This window comes from Canis lupus, chromosome 23 (genome assembly GCF_011100685.1).
Source record: "Canis lupus familiaris isolate Mischka breed German Shepherd chromosome 23, alternate assembly UU_Cfam_GSD_1.0, whole genome shotgun sequence".
In the NCBI taxonomy this organism is placed as follows: domain Eukaryota; kingdom Metazoa; phylum Chordata; class Mammalia; order Carnivora; family Canidae; genus Canis; species Canis lupus.
The window spans coordinates 51,104,070-51,127,626 of record NC_049244.1 but is presented as its reverse complement, the minus strand read 5'-3'; the positions used below and the strand labels follow the sequence as shown (position 1 = coordinate 51,127,626).

General features: G+C 40.1%; 1 protein-coding gene across 9 annotated transcripts in view; it reads right to left on the bottom strand.

The window, feature by feature from the left end:
• Window positions 1-12,860: 12,860 nt before the first annotated feature.
• LEKR1 (leucine, glutamate and lysine rich 1) overlaps window positions 12,861-23,557 on the bottom strand; it is a 169,948-nt gene continuing 159,251 nt past the window's right edge. For all 9 annotated transcript variants that reach the window (XM_038571291.1, XM_038571294.1, XM_038571287.1 and 6 more), the window contains one exon: window positions 12,861-15,656. In XM_038571291.1, coding sequence (XP_038427219.1) covers window positions 15,243-15,656 — 414 coding nt within the window. In that variant the 3' untranslated portion in view covers window positions 12,861-15,242. The remainder of the gene's footprint in view (window positions 15,657-23,557) is intronic.

Genomic DNA, 23,557 nt, shown 5'->3' with positions numbered 1-23,557 from the left:
TGAAAACCAGCCTCACGAGTGTCTCACGAGCAGTGGTAGCTGGCAGGCTGGCCAGTGGTGTGAGGGAGAGTGGGGAAGAGGGAGAGCGGGGAAGAGGGAGCGAGAGACGCTAAGCAGAGGGCATAGTCTTTTATAACCTGTTCTTGGACGTTATATACCATCCCTTCCACCATGTTCTACTGGCTGCCCAGAACAACCCTGATACAATTCAGGGGTGGGGGGGGACCACACCAGGGTGCGAACATCAAGGGGTGGGGATCATTGGGGGCGATCTGGGAAGCTACCTACTGCACTTACCATGAGCTTCCTTTCCTGAAGGCAAACCTGGAAAAGGGAAGTCAGTGGGTCAAACTAAAGCCCCTACCACAGCAGTCAGTTTTAGGGCCACAACTGGTACTCATTGTCACTCCTCCACTATCCATTCCAAATCCCCCCAATCAAGCGCCTAGCACCTCTCTGGGTCTTTGTAGCTGCCAGTATGACGACACCTTTCCCACCTGCTGCTGCGTGGGCACATCCAACACGAAGGAACCCAGAGAACCTGGTGGCATCTGTAGCTTGTAGTCCAAAGGGACTCTTGATGTGCCGGGGTGAGAGTGCACCCCCTCTGGGGTTCGGGCCTGCGGGTTCTGCAGAGCCCAGAGCTGCAGAAGCAGGAAGGAAAGCTCATGCCAGTGGGTCACTGGAATGGTGGTAGTGGGGCCACGCCTGTCTCCGTCTGTTGCTTCCCAGACCACCCAGTCCTTTATGGCGATCTGCAGTTCAGGGTACACACTGCATTCCGGCGGGCGGCACCCCAGTGCCGCGGAGGGTTGCCCTCAGTCTGCTGCGCTGGGTGAGCTCCAAGGTTCACCTGATGGAGACCACCAACGTGTTAGGCAAAATAACCAAGAAAGCACCTTTAAAAGGCATCGCTGAGATGGCTCAAAAGTAAAAGAATGTGCGGAGGCCAAAAGCAAGATAAAAGCAGCAACTTCGGGAGAGGAGCACCAGAGCCAGCTCTCTGCGTGAGGTGGAGCCACACAGAACTGGAGATCTTTTTAATTTTTGTGCAATATTATTCAACAATTCCATACATCACCTTCGTGCCCATCACGGTAAGCGTACCCCTAATCCGCCTTATCGGTTTCACTCATCTCCCCCCAACCCTCAAAATTGGAAGTCTTACAGGAGACTCCCGCGTGAAGCTGGAATCTCAATTAGGAATGAGTAAAACGTGAACTGTATGCGGAAAGGGGGCAGCGGCACATCTGATTTGAATTTTATGTCGGGGGAGAACGGTGGGAAATCTCACTGGAGAATTTACAGCTGCAGCCTGGCCTTCACACGGCTTTTTGTACAAAGTTATACTACCTGCATGTGAAAAACTAAAATAGGAGAATTTTAATTAAAGCGCTCCCAGAATGTTTGTATAATCAACTGGGAGGAGCAAATATAAATGTTTTCAGGAAGAAGGCAATGTCAACCCAGGTCTCAAAGAATTGCTATAGATAAAGTTCCAAAGAACGGAAGCTCACATAGAACCACACCCAGGTACGCCCTCCCTCGCCCCCTCCCCTGCTTTGCAGGGAAACAAAGCTCCGTGAGGGAGAAGGAGAAGCAGCAGCAGAAGCAGAAGCAGACCTGAGGAGATGATCAAGACGCAGGATAGAAAATAGCCGTGTTTGGTATGGTGAAGAAATAAATATTCTGCGAGCAAGGAATAAGAGATGGTTTTCTCCACCCCCCCCCCCCGAAAAAAATCAGATTGATGAAAAATTGAGTAAAATTTTCTGAAATGAAAAACTGCTTTATGCAGAAAGATTATGAGACCAAATGGAGGAAGGTCTGCAAGAAGAAATGGTAAGCGAATAAATTGATGAATATGTTGGGTAAAAATAAATAAACACTGACCACATATCATAGTAATAATAATGTCTAATTTGTGAGGCTAAACACATACGACAGAATCCGAAGATTGGTCAAAATATAGTATAAATTGGAATGGGGTGAAAAACCGTAGTTTAAATATTCTAAGTTTCTTGCATTGGGTGGAGCAGCAAGAAATGAAGGAGGGTGTTCCAATGCCTAGGGTGACTCCTAAAAATAGACACAGAGATAATTAATTCCAAAGGAGAGGTAGGGGGTGGGGTGAGAAAAGCAAAAGATGAAAAGAAAAAAGAAAATCTATTCAGAAGATGGCAAGAAAGGAAGAAAGAGAGAGAGAAATGGAAAGCACATAATAAGATGACAGAAGTAAATCAAAGGCAGAAGAGCAAAGACAGAGTCTTAAGATCCTCTGCCCCAAATCAAAACAATGGGAATTTATACACATTCTAGAATGATGGGTGTTAATTCCACACTGTTATTAACAATGAAAAATGGGCATAAATGACCTTTGAGAATAAAAGGCTTTTTATCCCACAAAAGAAACTCTAACTTCTGAAGACCTGCGTCTCCAAAATGGGACTTTTATAGACAATTTTTATGAGCACTCTTCTGATTACTAAATTTAGAACATGTTTTTATTCTTATAAATTTTGGCCTTTGACTTTATCTGGAGCTTTTTTTTTTTTCTTGTGAACAGCTGTCTAATTCGTTATATCTCTCTCCTTTTGTACCGGTTTTAACACTCTTTTTCTTCCTTGTCTGTATTTAGAAGGACCTGCTTTTTTTTTTTTTTTTTTTTTAAGGCTGCAGCCAGGACATCATATTCTAGAAATAAATCAGAAAGCACAGGACCTAAAGACCTAATATAGAAAATGACACATTTTAAAAAAGGAATATGGGACCTGTAATATTCTGCTGCTACAGGATGCTAATAGCTTCCTAAAGGGTCTTTGTAAGATTCTGCGATAGATCTTTTCCATTGATCTGTTGGGTCTTATTTTTTCCTACATTTCCTACATGTTGTTTTATGGCACTTTGTCCATGGGTTCTAGGCTGTGTCTTCTCTCTCTCTCTTTCTCTCCCCCCACCCAATTGCTTGTGGTCAGTGAGTCTAGACTGTCATGTCAACAGTGTAGAGATGTCACTCAAGGCTGCTGTGAAGTGAGGGCCCGTCCCTTTTCAGAGACACCCACGGAGGGCAGGGGGACGGGCCTGGTCCTGGTGCCCATGAGGCAGGCCCAGCCCTGTGGCTTATAGGCTGCAGGACTTGGGGGGCGGCTCGGCCTCTCCATCCTCAGTTGTCTCCCCTGTAAATGGAGCCAATGCGCACAGCAACCTGCGTGTTCTCAGGAGGACTCAGCGACACACGCTCAGAGGCCGGCCCTGCACGGGTGGGCCTGGCTCTCCCGCAGGCCGCAGCCCCTCGCCCGGCCTCCCAGGCTGCCCCTCCGCCCACCAGCGCTGCCCAGCTCTCCCTCCCTGGGTCAGTCACACACGCTGCTTCGTGAGCCGTCTTTTGTTTTAGGGGTTTCCATCTCGGGGTGTTCCCAGCAAAGTGGCCTGGGTGCTTCGAGGGGCAGCACCCATGTGGCCCAGCAGCGGGGTCAGGTTCTCGGGATTTTGTGCCTGTATGCTATGAGTGGGTGACCTTTTCTTTTCCATCATAGGGTACTTATTTATAAAAATTTTATTTATTTATTCATGAGAGACACACACACAGAGAGAGGCAGAGACACAGGCAGAGGGAGAAGCAGGCTCCATGCAGGGAGCCCAATGTGGGACTCGATCCCGGGACCCCGGGGTCACACCTTGAGCTGAAGGTAGACGCTCAACCACTGAGCCCCCCCAGGTGTCCCCATCATAGCATATTTAAAGGAGTGACTGGAAGGGACTGCACCAAGGCCTATATCACACCATTTTACACCAGAAATCTAGCTCCTGCTTTTAAACTGGGAACACAAAGTGGGGGCACAGCCTGATGCCTGTGAAGAGGGCCTTTTCACCAGGCAAGGCAGCCATTCCTTTCTTATTCATGCTCTTCCAGTAATGAAAGAAAATCCCTTGGTCTAACCTGCAGAGAGACCTTGACTTTAACCTGAGATGACTAAGGGGGTATGGTAATTCCTTTTTTACATACATTTAAATAAGTTAGAAGGTCTGAGGTTAAATTTTCCCCTCAGGAGTCCTAAAACGAAATATAAGGATGGCCAAGGAAAACTGCTGAGACAATATCCTCATCATGTTTCTGGGAAAATTCAGAGCCTTTATGAGAAGATCCGTATACTGAACCCTGCGGTAATACATTTGGAATAAGGTTGGTGTTAAACCTGGAGTGACTGAGTTTCAATAATGTATGAATACATAGTTTCTTCATTAAAAGTTTGGCTGCTTTTACACTAAGAACGGCCAGAAGAAGCACACATAATAAAAATAACTACATGAACAGTTTACAAAGAAGTTTGGTTGAAACATAGTCAGGATCCTACACTAAATTGGGTCACATGGCCTTAGACCCAGTTGGACACCTACCTTTGCCTGTGTCCTTCCAATAACCATCCTAGTTCTGGAGGGATAAGGAGGGTTCCAGAAACTCTGGGTATCTGGGGACCATTATTAATTAAGAATATGCCAGGGACGCCTGGATGGCTCAGCGGTTGGGTGTCTGCCTTTGGCTCAGGGCGTGATCCCGGGGTCCCAGGATCGAGGTCCGCATCAGGTTCCCTGCGAGGAGTCTGCTTCTCCCTCTGTCTCTGTCTCTGTCTCTGCCTCTCTCTGTGTATCTCTCATGAATAAATAAAATATTTAAAAAAATAAAAAATAATAATTAAGAATATGCCCACAAAGTGAGCATTAGAAACATTTAGGACTTTGTAACTAAAATAAGAACAGCAATACAGACTCTATACACATGTGCTACCGAAATGCATCATGACCAATGTAAAGCACGAAATTACAGATTGTTGAAGAAACATTTTCAAGGCCCTTTAAATCATAAGCAAAAACTCTAACATTGGTTGTATAATTATATCTGAGTCACGAATAATAACATCAGAACGTGGAAAAGTCTCTCCATCAAATAGGGTCATCTTTCTACCAGTGTACTACGTCCAGGGCACAAATGGTAAAAATAAACTCTTTCCACACTTCTACATGAGTCATGTAGATATCAAGAATTTGGTGACATTAGCAGTTACTGGATCAGAGTTCCAACCATGTTATTTACGGAAAGTTTAAACCCTCCTTGACCCCAAACTTGACTTTAATGGCTCACATTCCTCTTTATTGCTTCTCCTATTGTTGCCAGTGACTGGAAATGAAGGAGAACTTTCTTTTTGGTGACTGCAGGTGTGCCTTAGACTGCGTAAGGTAAATAGGCTTGGTCCTCTCTGGGGTTCCTTTGGTTAAGAGTGTTATAAAGAGTTGCACTGGGACCTGATCACAGAGAACCACGAAGACAGCACCAAGGCTGTGCTCAGAAATTCCCTCTTCTCTGCTCTGGGCCCAAGGCCAGAAGAAGTATGAAGTGGCTCTCAGGATCCTCTCCCTGACACTCTGTGTCCTGGGTGGAGGCGGGCTGAGGAAAGAGAATGTAACCTCTGTCTTGGATCTGAAGTCTGGGAGGCCAACCTTCTGATCTGAGGTGTTCTCTTCGATTTTGTCCAGAAGGTCTAATGCTCTGATGCAAACAGGATTCTGGTTGATTTGACTTGCTAACTTAGAAGAGTGGCCTTTAACACGGTAGACATGTACCCCAGGGGTACTCGAAAGGGCTAATGACCTTAAATTCATAGACTATTGACTTAAGATTACCCTATTTTCCTGACTTAAAAATATTGCTGTTAATGTGTCATGCTAGAAATGTAATATTTTAGTACACATCGGGATTTTCTGGTAGATTGCAGAGATGGGAGTTGGACAATTTTGGATGAATGGTTCTCTTCTTCCGTGCCCTGTATTTGTCAAATATCCATTTGAGGGACAGTTCCATGAAAGCAAGGTGAAAATAATGTTAACTAACGTTGAGTAAGAAAGGTTGATTATTGAAAATGCCCCATCCTGCAATGCTTTAAATATAAGCAGCTCTTTTCAGCTCTTCTTGATATTTACTCCTCAGACATTTACTCCTTATCATTAGCTAGAAAAAAAAAAAAAAACTTCAAATAGCAAAGCAGTATATAGGTTAATGTCCCTAACTCTTTTAAATGTAATTAGAATTTTTTCTTAGGCTACCAAACTTTTCAAGATATCCTAGATAAAAGTTCTATGGGATCTTTCCACTTGGCACTTATTCTTCAATCAAATAGTTAAAACTAATTTTTATCAGATACTGCTTGAAATGTTTATTAAAGCAGAGTAAAATCTTCATCTTCTTTCATCATAAAATATTAATATTTTCTACCTCTGTTAATAAAAAGCAAACAATATCTTGTGTACAGACTATTTTTTTCACTGCATTTGGCTTCTTTTTCATTAAATGTAAAAGGCAACATTAGATATGGATTCATTTCATCAAGAGGTACATTGTAAATAGAATTGAACTTTTGTGCTTGATAATTATTTATCAAAATTTGTAGTATATTTCTGTTGTTTAAATAGTAGTATGTTAATAAGAGATCCTGGAGGGAGCTTGGGAAGATAGTGACCGGAGTAAGAGGACCCTGAGCTTACCCTGTCCCATGTTTTCAGCCAAATATCATTCATGTCCAGCTCCAATAAACCAGAGAGTGATCTGAGCAAAGAGCAGCAGAGCCACCTCCGTAGATAAATACAGAGAAGTTGCATCTGAAACGTTAGGAAGGTCAGAAAGGCAGAGTGGGGAGGCTGCCTGCAGGAGGGAGGGAGCTGCGCACATGGAGGGCAGAGGAATGGGAGCTCACGTGAGGAAGACTAATCCCCATAATATTTGGCTTTAAAAACCAGAGGGCCTGAATTCCAGGAGTTTGTAACAGCGGTGGGACTAGAGCCTAGAGCTTGCAAAGGCTCAGCACTGGGTGAGCCTGGATGGGCACCGAGAGACAGCAGCCTGTGCGACAGGTGGCATGAAACTGGTGGAGTTAACACGATGCGGGAGGCAAATGGCAGACAGAACTGTTCTAGTGATTTCAGAGTGTGTTGGGGGGACTTCTGAAAATGAGGGAGCTAACAGGTGCCATTTTCCTCCCCGGCCCCATAGCATAAATACAGAGGCATCTGTGGGAGGCAGTGCTGCACAGACACTTGCCACTTAACCTTTAGCAGTGTGCTCTGCCCACAAGTTCTTCTGAGGACTTCCCACTCCAAGCCTGCTGGCCTCAGCCCCGGGTTCAGAGCAAACCTGGTTAAAGGCCTGAGTGCACTCCATGCAGCTGCCAGGTACACAGCTGCCTACGCAAGCCACACCCATCCATTGCATAGCGCCCAGCCCTGGGCCCCCAGCCACGCTGGTGTGCCACCCCCAACCACCACAGCACTCCAGGGGGGATCTGGTATAGGACTAGTGGCCCAGGACAAATTGTGCTAACACCGCTGCCCTGCTCCTAAGTTCCCTAGTGGGCACACCCCGATGGAGCTGGCCTGCCTGGGTCCTACTAACACCACAGAGAGCAAGCATGGCCTACAGCAGGCTGAGGGTCAGTGCAGATGACTGCACTAAAAGGAAAAGTGTCTCAGACACAACAGCGGGGCATAAGCAACACACATCTCCTGATGTGTCACTGCACTGGGGCACTCCAGGACCTCCTCTTCGTCAAGTCACTATTTTCAAGAGTAGAAGACACAGCTGACTTTCTTAGCACACAGAAACAGACATGGAGAGGCAAGCAAAATGAGGAGATAGAGAAATTTATCCCAAATGAAAGAACAAGACAAGGCCACAGCTAGAGATCTAAGTAACATAACTGACATAGAATTTAAAGAATGATCATAAGGATACTCACTGGACTAAAGAAAGGGGTGAAAGACATGGAGAGAGACACTTAACACAGAGATAAGAAATAGGGCTCAATAAATGAAATGAGAAATATACTTGAACAGCAGGATGGAAGAAGACAGAGAAGCGAATTACTGAACTAAAAGAAAGAACAATGGAAAGTAATCAAGATGAACAAAAGAGAGAGAAAATAATTATTCGGAATGAGAACAGACTTAGGGAACTCAGTGACTGCATCAAACCTAGTAAGATTCATACTATAGCAGTTCCAGAAGAAGAGAGAAAAAGGGGGTCAGAAAGTTTATTTGAAAAAATAATAACTGAAAACCTCCCCAATCTGGTGAAGGAAATACATATCCAGATCCAGGAGTCACAGAGAACTCCCAACAAAATCAAACCCATACCATGACATATTGTAATTAAATTCGCAAAATACAGTGATAAAGAAAAAAATTTTTAAAGCAGTAAGACAAAAAGAAGCCAGTAAATTACAAGGGAAGACCCACAAGGTTAGCAGGAGATTTTTCAACAGAAACTTTGCATGCCAGAAGAGAATGGCATGATATATTCAAAGTGCTGAATGGGAAAAACATGCTGCAAAGAACACTCTGTCCAGCAAGGTTATCATTCAGAATAGAAGGAGAGATAAAAAGTTTCCCAGACAAAAACTAAGGAGTTCATGACCACTAAATCAGCTCTGCAAGAAATATAAAAGGGGACTTTTTGAGTAGAAAGGAGACACCAAGAGTGACAGTGTATAGGTATAGGGAAAAATGTAAAAATGAATATTTATATAAAAATCAGTAAAGGAATTCACAAAAAACAATATAAAATATAATAACATATACCTAAAATGTGGGTATAACATAAACCTAAAATAACATATACCTAAACTGCTACTAAATAAAGTAGTGGATTCTTTTCTCCCTAATTTCACCTTTTCCCACTAACCTCAGTTCTATACTGAGTACCGTGTACCCCTTGGAAAAATAAAAATGACTCTGGTTTTGAGATCCTATGAGATCCCAACTAAAACCTCAACCATTTGAAAAGTCTAATAACAGAGAATGGAAATTTGGCCACCCTGGATTTTAAGCAGAATTTTTAAAATTCTGCTTTAAATCAGTGAAAAGAAGTAGTCAGTTTAGTCTTGGCAGTAACCTTAATTCCCTAGAAATTTAAGGTTCCAGATAGAAAATGTAAGGTTCCTTACAACCGTAGAACTCATTCACTCTAAGACGACAGAAGACAGAAGGCATCTCTTTAAATTCATGTGTTAGACCATATCAAGCTTACTTGGGAGAAAGACGGATATATCTGACAATGGCGCACAATGCAAAGCCAGATGTTTGTACTTTTCAGAAAAAAATATATTTCCAGTGTTAAGTCTTATAAAAGCCTCTATTTTAAAATGCTTCAATATTTTAAAGTATACGTCTAATTCTTGTTTTTGAATTATTATTATTATTTATGAGAATCATTAATAACAAATCATACAAGCTGAATATCAGCAATAATAATGTTAATAAAAGATATTTAAAAACTTTTCATGTCAAATAAAGTCAATCATTTCACTATTTTCTGAGTTGAAAATTTAAAGAATTGTAGTTACCCTGTTGTATAATGACATGAGCTGACTTAATACAGGCAAGTGAGCATAATGCCTTGCTGTGTTAAATACGGGTTTTGAATCTGAATTCGGATTCTTTATTACTGCTGTTACTTCTACCTTTAAAGTAAATTGATGTAGGAATAATACTGCACGTTATAGTTTTACATTTAAGTGGTTAAGAACTACTTCCAGAGGGAATAATGGTATTCTAGTATCTCTTTCACGATTCTAATAAGGCATCTAAGTATTTCACAAGCCTCAAAAGACAACCAGCTTTACCAGATTTTTTTTTGAATCAGATATCTAAAGATGTGCCATTATGAGATTAAATGTAAGATTATTCAATGAATCACCAATGATCAAAATGAAAGCATTTCCACTGGATTTTTTTTTTTTTTAATAACAAATCTTCAGTTCTTTGCAGGCTCAGAAACTTGGATCATGACATAAGATTCTATGAATATTCATTGGATATTGATTTCCTTTAATTCACTAGTTGTTCTGGAGTGTTTTCCAGATTTACAATCAAAAAGAAAGAAAGAAAGAAAGAAAGAAAGAAAGAAAGAAAGAAAGAAAGAAAGAAAGAAAGAAAGAAAGAAAGAAGGGATTTGAGTGCATTGGGACCTGAGGTGTTGGATGGGTCAACAGGGGGGTAGGTGGTCTCAGAGCACCATTGGTTTCAGTTAGGCATAAAGGAACTGAGTCTAGAAAGATTATTTCTGTTCAATCCTAATGCATGGCTCTTAGAGGTGGAATATACCAGGGCCAGTGGCACCACTGTGAGCGAGACTGTCATACTTTAATATGTATAAGAATCACCTGTGGATCGCATTAAAATCAGATTTCATTCAGTAGGCTTGGGTGTGAGGCCTGATAGTCTGCATTTCTAACAAGGTCCCAAGAGACACTGATCCTGCTGGATCACTTTGAGCGGCAAAAATTCACAGCATTTATATTATTCTTCCAGTCTAGGAATGAGATGTTTGGCCAAGAGCTGGAGGCCGTGACTTTCTCATCAAGTCAGCTGTTAAGCAGTTATAAGAATTTAAAAGATTATTTAACCTCTAAGGGACCCATTATCTCCTTCTGTAAAATTATAGGTCTGGTCCAGGGGATGTGTCAAGTTGCTTTGAAATTTAAGGATTTTAAGATAACACTCATTTTTATTTTGGCTGCTATCTCCTGTACTTTCCCTCATAATCAGGAAAGGTTTTATTGCACTCTATCACTCCCAAAGATCACCACTGAGTTGCGCTTTGCCCCTTTTGAGGCCAAGATGATCACTATTTTTTTTTTTAAATGTCAATTTCCTCATTCTTCCTCCATAATTCTTAGAACACTACTTAGATTTGAATTTTCTTCTAACTTTAAGGAAAATTCTTATGAATACTGAGTCTGTGGCATTAGTTATCTGTTGCCCAAATGAAAATATAGTTTATGATTTCACATTTTTCAGAGAAACTGTAATAGTCTTAAGTAGAGGGTGATCTTTTATTTGGAGCTGATCTCACACACACTGTACCCCTGCTAAGTGGCAATAGCTAGTAACAGTTTCAAAAAATATTTAACAGGGAACAAATTCTTTCCCTTCTCTGAATAGAACTGGAGTCAGCTCCTTCCTGTTTATTTCCATTATCAGCATCTTTACTCAGAATCTCATGTAACTCTTGTCTGGACTACTGTACTAATCTACCAACTTGTGTTCCATCTCCAGTCTTTCCACTCCATAATCATTCCTCTAAATCCCTGCCAGATTTCAACAAAGTGCATGCCTTTTCCAGTCAAAATGCTGCAAAGCTCCTTATTCAACAACTTCATAATTTATTACTTCCCTTCACTATCTTCCAACCTTCCCGTATCTGTGCCTCTTTATACATCTCCTCTACCTAGTGTACCTTCTTCTGTAAAACTCTACCTATTAGGACCTTTGACAAATGCCAATTCTTGCTAAAAATGTTCCCTGATTCTTCCAGCAAGAAGCTGAACTCACGTAACACCTTGCTTTTGATTCTCTTCTCCGCACTGACTGCACCTATGTTATAATTTCTGCATATGCTTCCTCTCACTCTCTACTATACAATTCTTGGCAATCTGTGGTCTGTCTTCATTAGTAGAGTTCTCCCAGTGCTTTTTCAATTCTCTGTATCTGTTGAAGAAATCAGTGACTGTATAATATAGCTTCACTATTATTCTACAGATCAAGATGCTCAGAAACTGTAGAAATTTCAAAGTCATTCCTTGGTCTTAATTAGTATTTGTTTTGGATAAATCACGTAATCTCTGTGACACAGTATTCTTTTACATATTTTGGGGTAGGGGTAAGGGATGTCTAGTAAATGCTTTTACTCACTTAATGGATATAAAGCACTATGCTATGTGAATGCTGGAGAGGAAGGAAATCTTCCGAATGCTGGATTGTGGTAAATATTGTCATAGGATAGGTGTGTTTCAGATTCCACTACTGTGCTGTTAAGAAAATTTTGTGTGAATTAAGAATAAACAAAGATGACATGATTTGTATTTAAGATTCTAAAGATGCAACCCAATTATATTGGCTTCACAATTTATTACTATATAGGGTTAATATTTTCAAAAGGAAAAGTAGAATTTCTTCCTTAAGATACCATAGACACCACCTTAGGAATGCTGCCATTATTGCCTATCATGGCTTGGGGACTCTAGAAGGTGTTCTGTGCAAAATACAGCGCACATGCATTATTTTCTTAAGGCATGGAAGTGAAAGAGTAAAAAAAAAATCTATAATCATTGTAGGATTTGTGAACTTTGGGCATATATTAAATTGCTTTCCTGTGTTCTGTTAAATACAACATAATATTCTGGAATTTTCAGTTTCAGTGCATTAACCCTTTTAGGATACTAGGTTGCTCTATCAGTGCGAAATTATAATAATCATAAGAACCCTACAAGATGAAGCTTGAGAAAATTTGTTCCATAATCAAAGAAATTAGCTATAATTGATCTGTAGTATTATAAAAACTTTTAAGACTAACAGAATATTTTTTTAAAAACCTTAGTTTTACATAATTTTCAACATCAATCTCTCTTCCAGCCAATTCCATTTCCAGGGAATATAACTTTTAAGTGATCCTGACTAACTATAAATGTAGTAATTTAATTCAGAAAAGACTTTCAAAAATTACTTGAGAAATCTACGTCAACTATAGAATTCTCCATCTTTGTCTACAGAAGAAAAACGAAATAGGGTTATAATTCTGTGAGGAATATTTTCTGTGATATTCTTTTCTTTTTGCACCCATCAATCCTTCCCTTGAGGTCACGGAAAACATAGGTAGAGAGAGAAATTAAAACTAATAGACTTAAATCAATATCCATCATATGCATTTGAGAGCTTTAATTTGCCATGATATTCACTACTTCCTTAACATTCCTGCTACTGTTTCATGCTAGGAGTCAGCTCATCGGTGAGAAAATCAAGGAAAGTTCGTGCTCTTTTTTTTTTTTTTTTTTTTTTTAGTTCGTGCTCTTAAATCCCCAGGTTACATACACTAATGTGATTCTCTTTTAAGTGTCTTTCTTTAAAAGACACCAGCACATAGCTTAGATGGCACCATTCAAGTGGTCTAGTTTGAAACAAACGTAAATATTGTCTCTCTGTTTATCTCTCTAATGTACTTGTGGAATATAACACAGCCTTACCGCACATCCCGATTCTACGCTCAGAGAGGTTATTTGCATAATTACTCATTACATAAGCAAGGGTGTAACAACAAATCAAGAAACCGGGTTTTGCACTGATAGTCTTTACATCACTTTAGAAAAGCTTGTGTGTGACTTTCTTTACAAATTTAAATCTATTCATAATTTAGGAAAAATGTATCCTCATGGTTCCTGAAGAGATTGCTGAAATTGTGAGACTGTGGAGATACGTGTACCATCTGATATTCTTGTATGCTTTTACTAAAGTTTTCATCAGCTTTTGTCATCTACCTTATGTCACTAGTATTTGTAATAAACATGCAAATACCAGATCAGGAACATCGAGGTCTGGTACGATACTTCCCTGAGTATGGCATGAGTATTACTGTCATTATACAGGATGATTTTAGGGGGTATGCCAATTAACGTTTCATATTTTAGTAGATACACATTTATTTCAAAGTATTAGAAAAAATATACCTAGAAAATCAAATTCAATACAGTTTTTCTTCCTTTGGGTCAAGTTTTCTTTTTAATAACTTTAAAAAGTGAGTGCATTTAAAGAAAATATTAGGTAAATACTATGTAGGGCTTCTGAGAAAAGTCATGATGGGGGCTGGGGAATCTCTGATGAGTGGAAAAGCAAGGTGGAAAGTTGGGGTCAGTTAACAGTGGTCTGGTTTTAGCTCTGTCTCTAATCAGCTGTACTGCTGTAGCCAAGTCAGACCTCTTCGGGCATTTATGCTTTATTTGTAAAGAGACGTTTGGGGGTCAACATTCAACGATGTTTTGTTCTCTTGTCAAATGCCATCATAAGGGATACTGATCTCTGTAAAGCGAAAACTCAGCACTCTGAGCCTTAACATAAGATATACTCAAACTAGTCAGAGAATCAGCAGACCTAATGTGGAATTTTTTTTTTCTTTTTTTTGAGGCTAAAACACTCCTGGTAGATTAGACTAATCCTTTGAAAGATAGAGATAAACTTGAATTTACTTAGTAGCTTAACCTTTTTTTTTTTTTTTTTCAGATGGGAGGGATTCCAAGTACCTTTGGATTCTCTCATCAATATGATAGCCAGAGGAGAGTTTTACATGCCATTATTTCACGTGTTACTCTATGCTTATCTGGAAGTAAGAAGCCTCGATATCCCTGATACAGTCAGTCAGTCTTGAAAAAAAATTACATTTCAGCTTGAAGAGGAAAAAGATAGACAAACATTAGCTTAAGGTAAAGAGTTGTGTTTTAAGAAATAGGAGGGACTTGAAGCTTTATAACTTAAAATAGCTGTTTGGTTTCTGGTTTTAATTTTTCACTCTGAAAATTGAAAATATATTAACCAGTTGCCCATTTTCAGTAGTAAAATGTGAACCCCCAATTAGCACTATGCACCTCTACAGAACTGTCCTGAATTAGTTCTTTTCCCAATGGCTGTAGGATACAAATTCAAATAAAAATCTAACTGCGATTATCAAAAAGCATTCAATGTAGAAAATCTTTACCAAGTAAATTTTCATGGTTATCCAGGCTCTCTGTTTTTAAAAATAATCTCAATAGTTTGAAAGGTAAACCACCTTTTCCTTGTATTGGAGTTGTTGTCCCTTTTTCTAGAAGTTCCCAGCCTCACAAGGAAGCCTGCCTTCTTGAAGGGTACCTATCATTACTTCTGGCCTAAAAAGAAATTCGATTAATCAATTAGATTGTGAGGTGAAAAAGAAGAGGTTTCTATGCAGATGATGAATTCTGTGAATATTTGAACTAAACATTTTGGAAATTATCAAATTTAGGACTAAAGTACTTCCGTTTTCTATTTGAAATATGATTTACATCTCTTTAACCTATTCAGCTCAACAAACAACAAACTCTGAAAAGATGCTATGAGTGAAGACATTTACCTATGATCTCTAAAAGGACATATTCATAGAACACATCTAAACATATGATATAGAAATATAGAGGGTGGCCCTCTGGGATTACCGACAACTTCATCATCTGTTGCAATTTCAAAGGTCTCTTAGAGAGTGTGGCTTCACAATTCCTAGTTTTTCCAATTATCCTATTAAAAATATCTACAAACATGCATTCTTGATCTGTGATAATAACTTGACCTTTGCCATCCTCAGTTACAGTGTATCCCTGGCACACTGGAAAGGCCAGGCGTGCCGTGTGGATCACTCACTGTTGACTCAGTCTCCTCCGCAGAATGGCAGCCAGTCTTTGTCTGGTGTCATTTACTGAAGATGTTCGACCTCTGGGAGGATGGGGTTGGGGGAGAGTGGGCAAACCTGAGCTGCTGACCCTCTTGGACTGAGCTGAGGTTGGGGGAGCGGTGGGTTTTGATACTCCATGCAGGCTGGGGATTTTGATTCCTTTTCCAGAGTTCAGTCTTGTATGGCTTCTGTCTCCCTGATTACTGACCACTGCAGCAGAGGAGGTTAGGCTGCCCTGGTTAGGGGAGCACGATGACAAAGGTGAACTTCCACTGAGCTTCCTGAGCTCCAGAAGCTGTTCTCTGGCTTGACTCAAAGCCTCTGTCAGTTCAAAGCGTTCTTCACATTCCCTACGCACTGTTTCCTGAAGAAAAGTGTTCTGAAATGAGAAAAGAGGGTGGGGGGGAAGCATCCCTAGCTTTAAACTGTACATATGGATCATTATCGGCATATAAATGGAGAATTGAACCAGAAATCAGAAGTCTTCTCTTTGACTGTCTTTGTGGATACTCTACTACAGGGGACAGACGAGCTAAAAACGCAAATGATTCGTGAAGCTGGGAAGAACTTAAAGAGGACATTTTGTTCAATCTTTGCAGTTTGCAGAATAGGGAACAAGAGCCAGGATCACCCAGATGGGTAATGGGGGGCTGGGGCTGGAAACCAGAACTTCTAATGCCTACTTTAGTGGGGTTTCAGTTTGTTGGCACGTGTGATGTCTCATGGTTAATATTGTAGGGACGAGTATGTTATTTTAAAATGAAGGTAAACTGCAATACAGAAGACAGATAAAATTGCTTGAATTGTAACACTGAAGAATAAAATAAATCAGCCATAGCATTTAAACAATAAAATCAGTTAATTTATATGATGCTTTCTCAATAGACCTTAAATATACTGGTCATTTACTACTATGTAAGACATATATCAAAACAAGGAACATCTTTTGCTTTTAACTCCATTTAACAATCATTTATCAAGTTACTAGAAGCTGTAGTGGATACAATACCTGCCCTCGAGAAGTTTGCAGCCTCATGAGTTTGGGCAGAGCTGTTTTTTTTTACATCTGCAACAGAATTTGGAGCCAAGGGTAGAAGCTATGGGGTTGAAGATAAGGAATAGCTTTTTAATAGCCAGAGCTGTCTGGAGGATACCCTGAAGGGTTGACTCTCACTTGACTGGGATGTACTGGAGCAGATTTAAACTTCAAATGTGTGACTAGACTAGAGATCATCAAGGCCCCTTCAAATTCTGAGATTCTGCTGTTTTAGTTGAAGAGTTACCCATCCTCCATCTATAGAATTCATCCAAATTACTTCAAGGCCCATGGTAAGAATTAGGTCTTGGATCTTTCTAACCTCCTAACATTCATGTCTGTAGGATGTCAAAAAAGAGGTTGAAAAGTAAACAACTCAAGGTAATACCTGAATAAGTAAACACGATTAAAATGATCGTGCTATAGGATTCTTTAACTAAAAATGAATTTCTATAGTTTGTAAAACTATCAAAGGCGTTCCCAAATCTGATTGTCAGTGGGAAGTGTCCTCCTAAGACTTTACTGACTAATCTTCTGTCAGTGGAACTAAATAACAAAGCATTCAAGAAAGTAGCATCTTCCTGTATTTGAGTTTCTTGTGATTATGATCATAATTCTATTCAATTCCAAATTTGGTAATCAGAATTGAAGAATATGGCACAATTCCAGATTAACAGTTGCTCCATAATTTTCTAGAAAATCAGCAGCATGTCTGGGTTAAACAAAGCTTCATCATTTACATATATTATTAATATACATATGTATCCATATAATCAAATATTTTTAAAAATCATGAGGGTTAAATATTTACTTCCAGTTAGGTAACTTTTTTTGTTTTGTTTTGTTTTTGAGGAATTAGAGAACGAGGATGGTATTGGTGGCTTTCTCATCTGGTTTTCATCAACTCCATCCGAAATACTTGTTGAAAAGGTAAGGGAGGGAGGGCTAGAGAAGATTAATCAGTTGCTATGTCAGGTGTCACCCCATTTCCTGCTCTCAACAACTATATTTGACAAAGAAACACTGAAGCCTCACTGCTTATGTAACTTGCTGAGAGTAACCCAGCTCTGAAGTGGCAGGGTCCTGCCTGCTTCCAGAGCCCTGTTCCAAGCTACCAATGCCTAAATGAATTATCTAATTAATTATATCAAGCATGCAGGAGCCATTTTGTTCCAGGACACGGAAGCAATTAAAAAAAAAAAAAAAGTAAGACACTTCATCTAGTTTTGCGCAAGTTTTCTAAACACAATCTAAACTATTTTAAAGGGCACTACCATCAATGCATTATTTCCTCTCTACTAGTCAGTTAGCTGGCAAAATGTACTGAAGTGATTAGATTTAAAGGGCTTTCAATAACTTAGTATAAAAAATTCCCTTGATTAAGAAAGCTATGGAAAGTCTTAAGTTTATTTGAACATATAAAAGAAAAGAATGAATAGCAGTTAACTAATGAGGTCAATAAATTGGTGAAATGAATAATAGGTGCACTAATATGGAAGGATAACGTGATGGGTGATGTGATGACAAGAACTCTCATTAAAAGAAAAATAAAATTCAATCCATTTACTAAAATTAAATTCAAGTCTGAAAGGAAAGGAGCAGTGTTCTACGGAAAACATCCATAAAGCAAGCCACTTAAAAGCTATTTTAGGCAAGTGACACTCCACTAAAGGAGGAAATGAAAAGATGGAGTGAACCCAAAGATGTCCCCATAGCAAGTATAATGGGAGCAAAGTGCCCGCCAAGTCCAGATTGAACTTTGGAAGGGCTGCTGACCATCTTGGGCTGGGGCCCACTGCTCTGAAACTCATGCTTCTTCAAGGCTATTAGCTTCCCGTACAAAGGACTATTTCTCTTTCTTCTATTATTTCCAAACCAGGAGAACCTCTGAACTGAAACAGGCTGCAGTTAGAACTTCTATTTTTGTCTTTGCCACAAACTGTGAAATCTCAGGTGAATTTCACAATATCTGCAAATTCTCTGCTATCATCCTCTCTTTTTCTTTTTCTTTTTCTTTTTCTTTTTTTAGGGGGATGGCAGAGAGAGAGGAAGAGAGAATCCTAAACGGACTCCATGTCCAGTGCAGAGCCCAAAGTAGGGTCTGATCTCACCATGCTGAGATCATGCCCTGAGCTGAAATAAAAGAGTCAGACATTTAACTGACCTGAGCCACCCAGACCACCCTGCTACGATCTTCTTTTAAAATTGAGATTATAATTCAGTTTTGTACAACAGGCAATTCAAATGTTATAATTTATCCAACTATGGAGTAACAAAATGGAAATAGAACACATCAAGTTTAGAGGATTGCTATTTCGGGGGTGGACTGTGTGTGACAGGGCATGACAAGAGCACACGTGGATGTGGCCAGAGTCAGTAAAGCACATAAGTGGAAAATTCCATCATGTGGGGAAAAAGAATCATTCACTTGTGATTAGATTGCTTTCAGTGATTTAAGCAAAATGTCTCTTTTGGGAGTGGTTTTTTTTTTTGGAAGGTTGTATTGTTATAGGATTTTAACGTGTGTTTTCATGGAACAACATAGGAAAATGTGTAAGATGGGAGCTCAGTAAGAATGAAAATCCTGGGCAAACATGAGAATAATCAGTGAAGTCACAGCATTCTAAATGTTTCAGGTAAAATCATCTTTGGTCATATTTTAGCATGGTAAAATGGTATCGCTGGGATGCAAGTAAAGCGTAAGTCAAAATGAAAAGGGAGGCATGAGCCAGGTGAAGAAGGGGCAGAGGGATGTTCCAGGCAAAGTGGGCAGTGACTGCAAATGCCTGGCAGTGAGAGAGGGGGAGGCACATCTTGGGACGACACATGGCTTAGTATAACTCGGGGGCAGAGGGCACAAGAGGAGGAGAGACCAGGACTGAGGCAGGGAGGAGTGAGCAGGGTCAGAGTGAAGATGACTTTAATAACGTGATAATACTAGAGTTTTAACTTAATTCTGAGGGCCCTGTGGAGTCATTGTAAGGTTTATTTCAAGCAGGGGGCTGGCATGGTCAAATTTGCATTAAGGGAAGATCCCTTTGCTAGTTCTGGGGAAAATGGCCGGAAGTGGGGCAAGACGGGAGGCAGGAAGGATAGCAGGAGGCCAACATTTTCAGAGGAGGCTCCTATCCCACATTAATCAATCCCTTGATTAGGGTGGTCTTGGCATGGAAGAGCTAGTGTTTCTGGGTCCTTAAGCTCTGTTGATGGTGAAGAGCATTATCTGTAGATACGTCTATAACATTTTCAGATGAAGGCCCCTTTGAGTGGCTTTAAAATATGGCCTAATTGCGCTCCCATTGGGTAAGTAAATGTCAAAATGAAAATATAAATTAGCTCACCATCTGTTTGAAATTTCTGATATCAAAAAATGGCCAATTTCCCCCACTCTTTGCAATAAACGAGTGGTTTATTTTTATGTTTGTTTTCATTTTTATCCTTAGAGACAGCTGGATTGCTTTCGATTCCAAAAACAGTGGAAGAAGCAAGAGACAGCTTTGCTGGGTAATTTGATCACCCTGAAGGTGGGAATCTCATTCATGATGGCAACTGCCTGAATTTGGCAATTTGGTGGGGAACATGCCAGGAAAGCAAGTCCTCAGTGAAGGATAAGCACAGATGGGTGTCTTTCTTCATGCTTTACACCCACTGAGGTCTGAACCAGTCACGGAATGATCAGATTATAGTTTCCATCCACCCCAACTAGATATGTCCCAGGGTGAGTGGAGAGCTGAACAACCTAGCGGGGAGGAGATGAGCTGAGACAAAGGGAAACTGTGGGAAAGCTGTGGAAACCAGAACGATGAGTAGGAGCTAGCAAAGGATGTGACCAAACTTCCATTTAAGGCTTCTGGTCAACTGATCTGATCAGCTCAAAACCCTGAAGAAAAACAGTGGAAACTGTCCTTTGGTAAGACAAGAATGAGAATCTGCATGTATTTCCAAAAAAGAAGATGGATGTTAGGCGGGTTGCTCTAAAATTGTATTCCTACGCTCACGGACATAATGGGCACCGTGGAATAACCACTGCTGATACAGCCAAACCGAAGGAGAAATAGGGAAATGATTCCTTCAACTAATATGCTCCAAGAGCAGATTTTTCAGGATGGGGAGGAAGAACCCATGAAGGCTCAGAGTTCAGGATTCATTTTTCTAAGTCAAGAATCTACTTAGGCCTTGGACTTGGTATTAATTAAACACGACAGAAACCATTTTTTCTGTATTTTTTCTCATTCTGTCAATTTTCTGCACTTTGCATCAGGACAAATGGTCTCCACCATGTGCAGGGCCGCCTTGTTCTGCTCTCCCCCTCCCTCCACTGCTTCTCCCCACTCCCGTGGCTCCTAGAAGCTTCTCCAGTTCTCCCCCTGCTCCCTGGGGAGCCAGAGGTTTGAGAAGTGATTCAGATGTTCTGATTTTATTTGGTCCCAAACTTGAGAACTACTTGTTTGTTAATATACCAACTGGTACTTTTTCTCATAAATGGAATTACCAGAGAAATGTGTGCCATTTTATCTATATCAGTTGAATATGAGAATATATATAGAAAATGTACGTCCTAAAACTAAGCAAATCCCTCCTGCAAGAAGAGCTGTTTTTGATTGCAAATACCCTGTGTTCCTCAGATTTAATCCTTGAGTTCACATAAATCCATCATGGCCAGATTTGTTAGTAAACCTTCCTAAATATATGGGTTTTCTTTCTTTAATAGATCTAATATTTGAAAAGTATTTTTAAAACACCAAAAAGTTTTAAAGTCACCCATGATGCCCAAATTTTTAAAAAAGTTTAAGACATGAAACCCCCTCCATCTCTTCCTATCTCCCAAAAGGTAACCACTGTAGACAGTGTGGGGAAAATTCTTCCTTCTCTTTCTCTTATCATCTCTCTGGGTCTCTAATCCTACAAAGCAACCTTATGCACTCTCCTTTTTTTGTTTTCTAAACAAAATCATATCCAAGATCCCAAGTGATGGTCAGGTGAATGAACAAAACCAGCAAAAAACAGCTGTTGGCAAGAAAGTAAGTACACATCCACAATCCATTAGCCACAATTTAGACTTCCACAAAGTTCTGAAAAGAAAAAAATTGCGTGACTCATTATCTTTGGTAATAAAATCTGACTGGACTGATAATCTTCATTTTACTCCGTGAGGCCATTCCTATGCTTCACTGCAGAAATATTACTGTTATTGCATGGGAGGGCCTGCCCTACTAAGTTTCTAAAATAATGTGAATTCCCAGATCTATGGGAAAGCAACGTTTTGAATATGGGATTATGGCCCCATAGAAGTTGCATGCTCCCTTCTATGAATTCTTTCTCTCCTTACAGTCCTTGCTAGCATTCTCCAGTTTTCCTCCTACTCATTAGACATCCCTTCTCTGTCACTGTTGCTGGATTCTCCTCCTCCCAGCCTCTAAAAGTCGCAGTGCCTGTTCTCAACCCTCTACTACCTCAATTCCCTGGGTGATCTCATGCAGTACCAAGCTTAAGTATCAGCCACATGTGGTTGTCCTAAAATCAGTATGTAGTTGGCTTCCCCCAAACATGCTGCCCATTACATACCTCCATTTGGATACCTAAGATTAACATGTGCCAACTCAAATTCTCAATATTCCTCCCCAGATGTATTCCTTTCCTAGTATTTCCCATCTCCGTTGCTGACATTCCAAACTTCGGAGGTATCCCCGATCCCTCTTCTACTTTCACATCATCCAACCCATCAGCAATTTCCATTGCCTCTACCTTGAAAATACATCCTGAGTCTGGCCACTTCTCACCTTCTTCACCACGATGACCATCCATGAGTTTCTAGATCTTTTCAAGAGCTTTGTAATTGGTGCTCCTGCTTTCATTTTTGCCTCCCTTCAACCTGTTTTCTACACAGCAGTCAGAGTTATCCTCTAAAAATAAATCAGATCGTGTTGCTGCTTTGTTCCTAATTTCCAGGTGGCTTTCCATCACACCGAGAAAGCAATCCAAAGTCCTCGCTGCAGGACTACAGACTCCGCATGAATTGGTCCTTCCAACCTTGCTTTCCACCATCGTCCTCCTTGCTCACTAAGCTTCAGCAATGCTAGCTGGCTTCCCCGTGATTTTTCCAAGGTTCCCAGGTGTTCTTTGCTTCAGGGCCTTTACTCTTCCTGTTTCCTCTGCCTGGAATGTTCTTCTCCTCACTTTAGGTCTGCTTGAATATTACCTCCTCAGACAAACCCATCCTCTGACCACCCCATCTCCCACAGGACCTCTCTTTCAGAAAGTATCCCTTTGTTCTATTTTTCTTCTTAGTATCTCTTTTTAGTTTTTATTTTCTAAAGATTTTATTATTTATTTACTTATTTATTTTGAGAGAGAGAGAGTGCACACATGAATTGGGAGCGTGGCGGTGGGGAGGACAGCGAAAGAATCTCAAGCAGACGCTGCGCTGAACTCAGACCAGGAAGGAGGGCTTGATCCTATGACCTTGAGATCATGACCTGAGCCATAATCAAGTCAGACACTTAATTGACTGAGCTCAGGTGCCCCAGCATCTATTTTTCAAAAATCGTTTTACATGTTCTAAAACCTTGCCTTTAAAAACAAAAACAAAAACAAAAACAAAAAAACAAAACAACTTTGCCTTTTTATCCTATCCTCTGCCACCCTTTCTATTAGGTATATATATATATATATATATATATATATATATATATATATATTACTCCTTTCCATTGTTTTAAATTATTTTTTTAAATTAAAGTAATACCTCACACATTTAAAAATTAAAATAGTACTATGGTATAATGAGAAGAAGCACTCCTTCATACTTCCAAGTCCTACAACCCAGGAATAACCATCTTAAGGTTTTCAAGCAGTTTCTTGTGATAGTTATTTCCATATTCCTAAATAATAACATTATGCGGTCATCTCGTGGTTTTTCAGTTTTGAAGCCATTATCTACCAGCTTCATAGAATGCAAAATGAAGGTCTAGCTTCCTATTCCAACTCCTAGATGCTTTACCTTCCCCCATGAGATGTTTCTCTTCGTCTGAGAGAAATCCCTATCACAATTTTATTGGAAAATCTTTCCAATTTCCATCATGATTTTTAGTCAAATCTATATTTTACTTTAGATGAGTACAGTATATAAATATTATGTATACCTGAGCCATGCAGTGAACTATGATTACATTTCCCTTCTTGCATAGCTTCCTTCCAGACTTAATTACTGCCTCACTATTTATCTGCTTAGGGTTCTAGGTGTT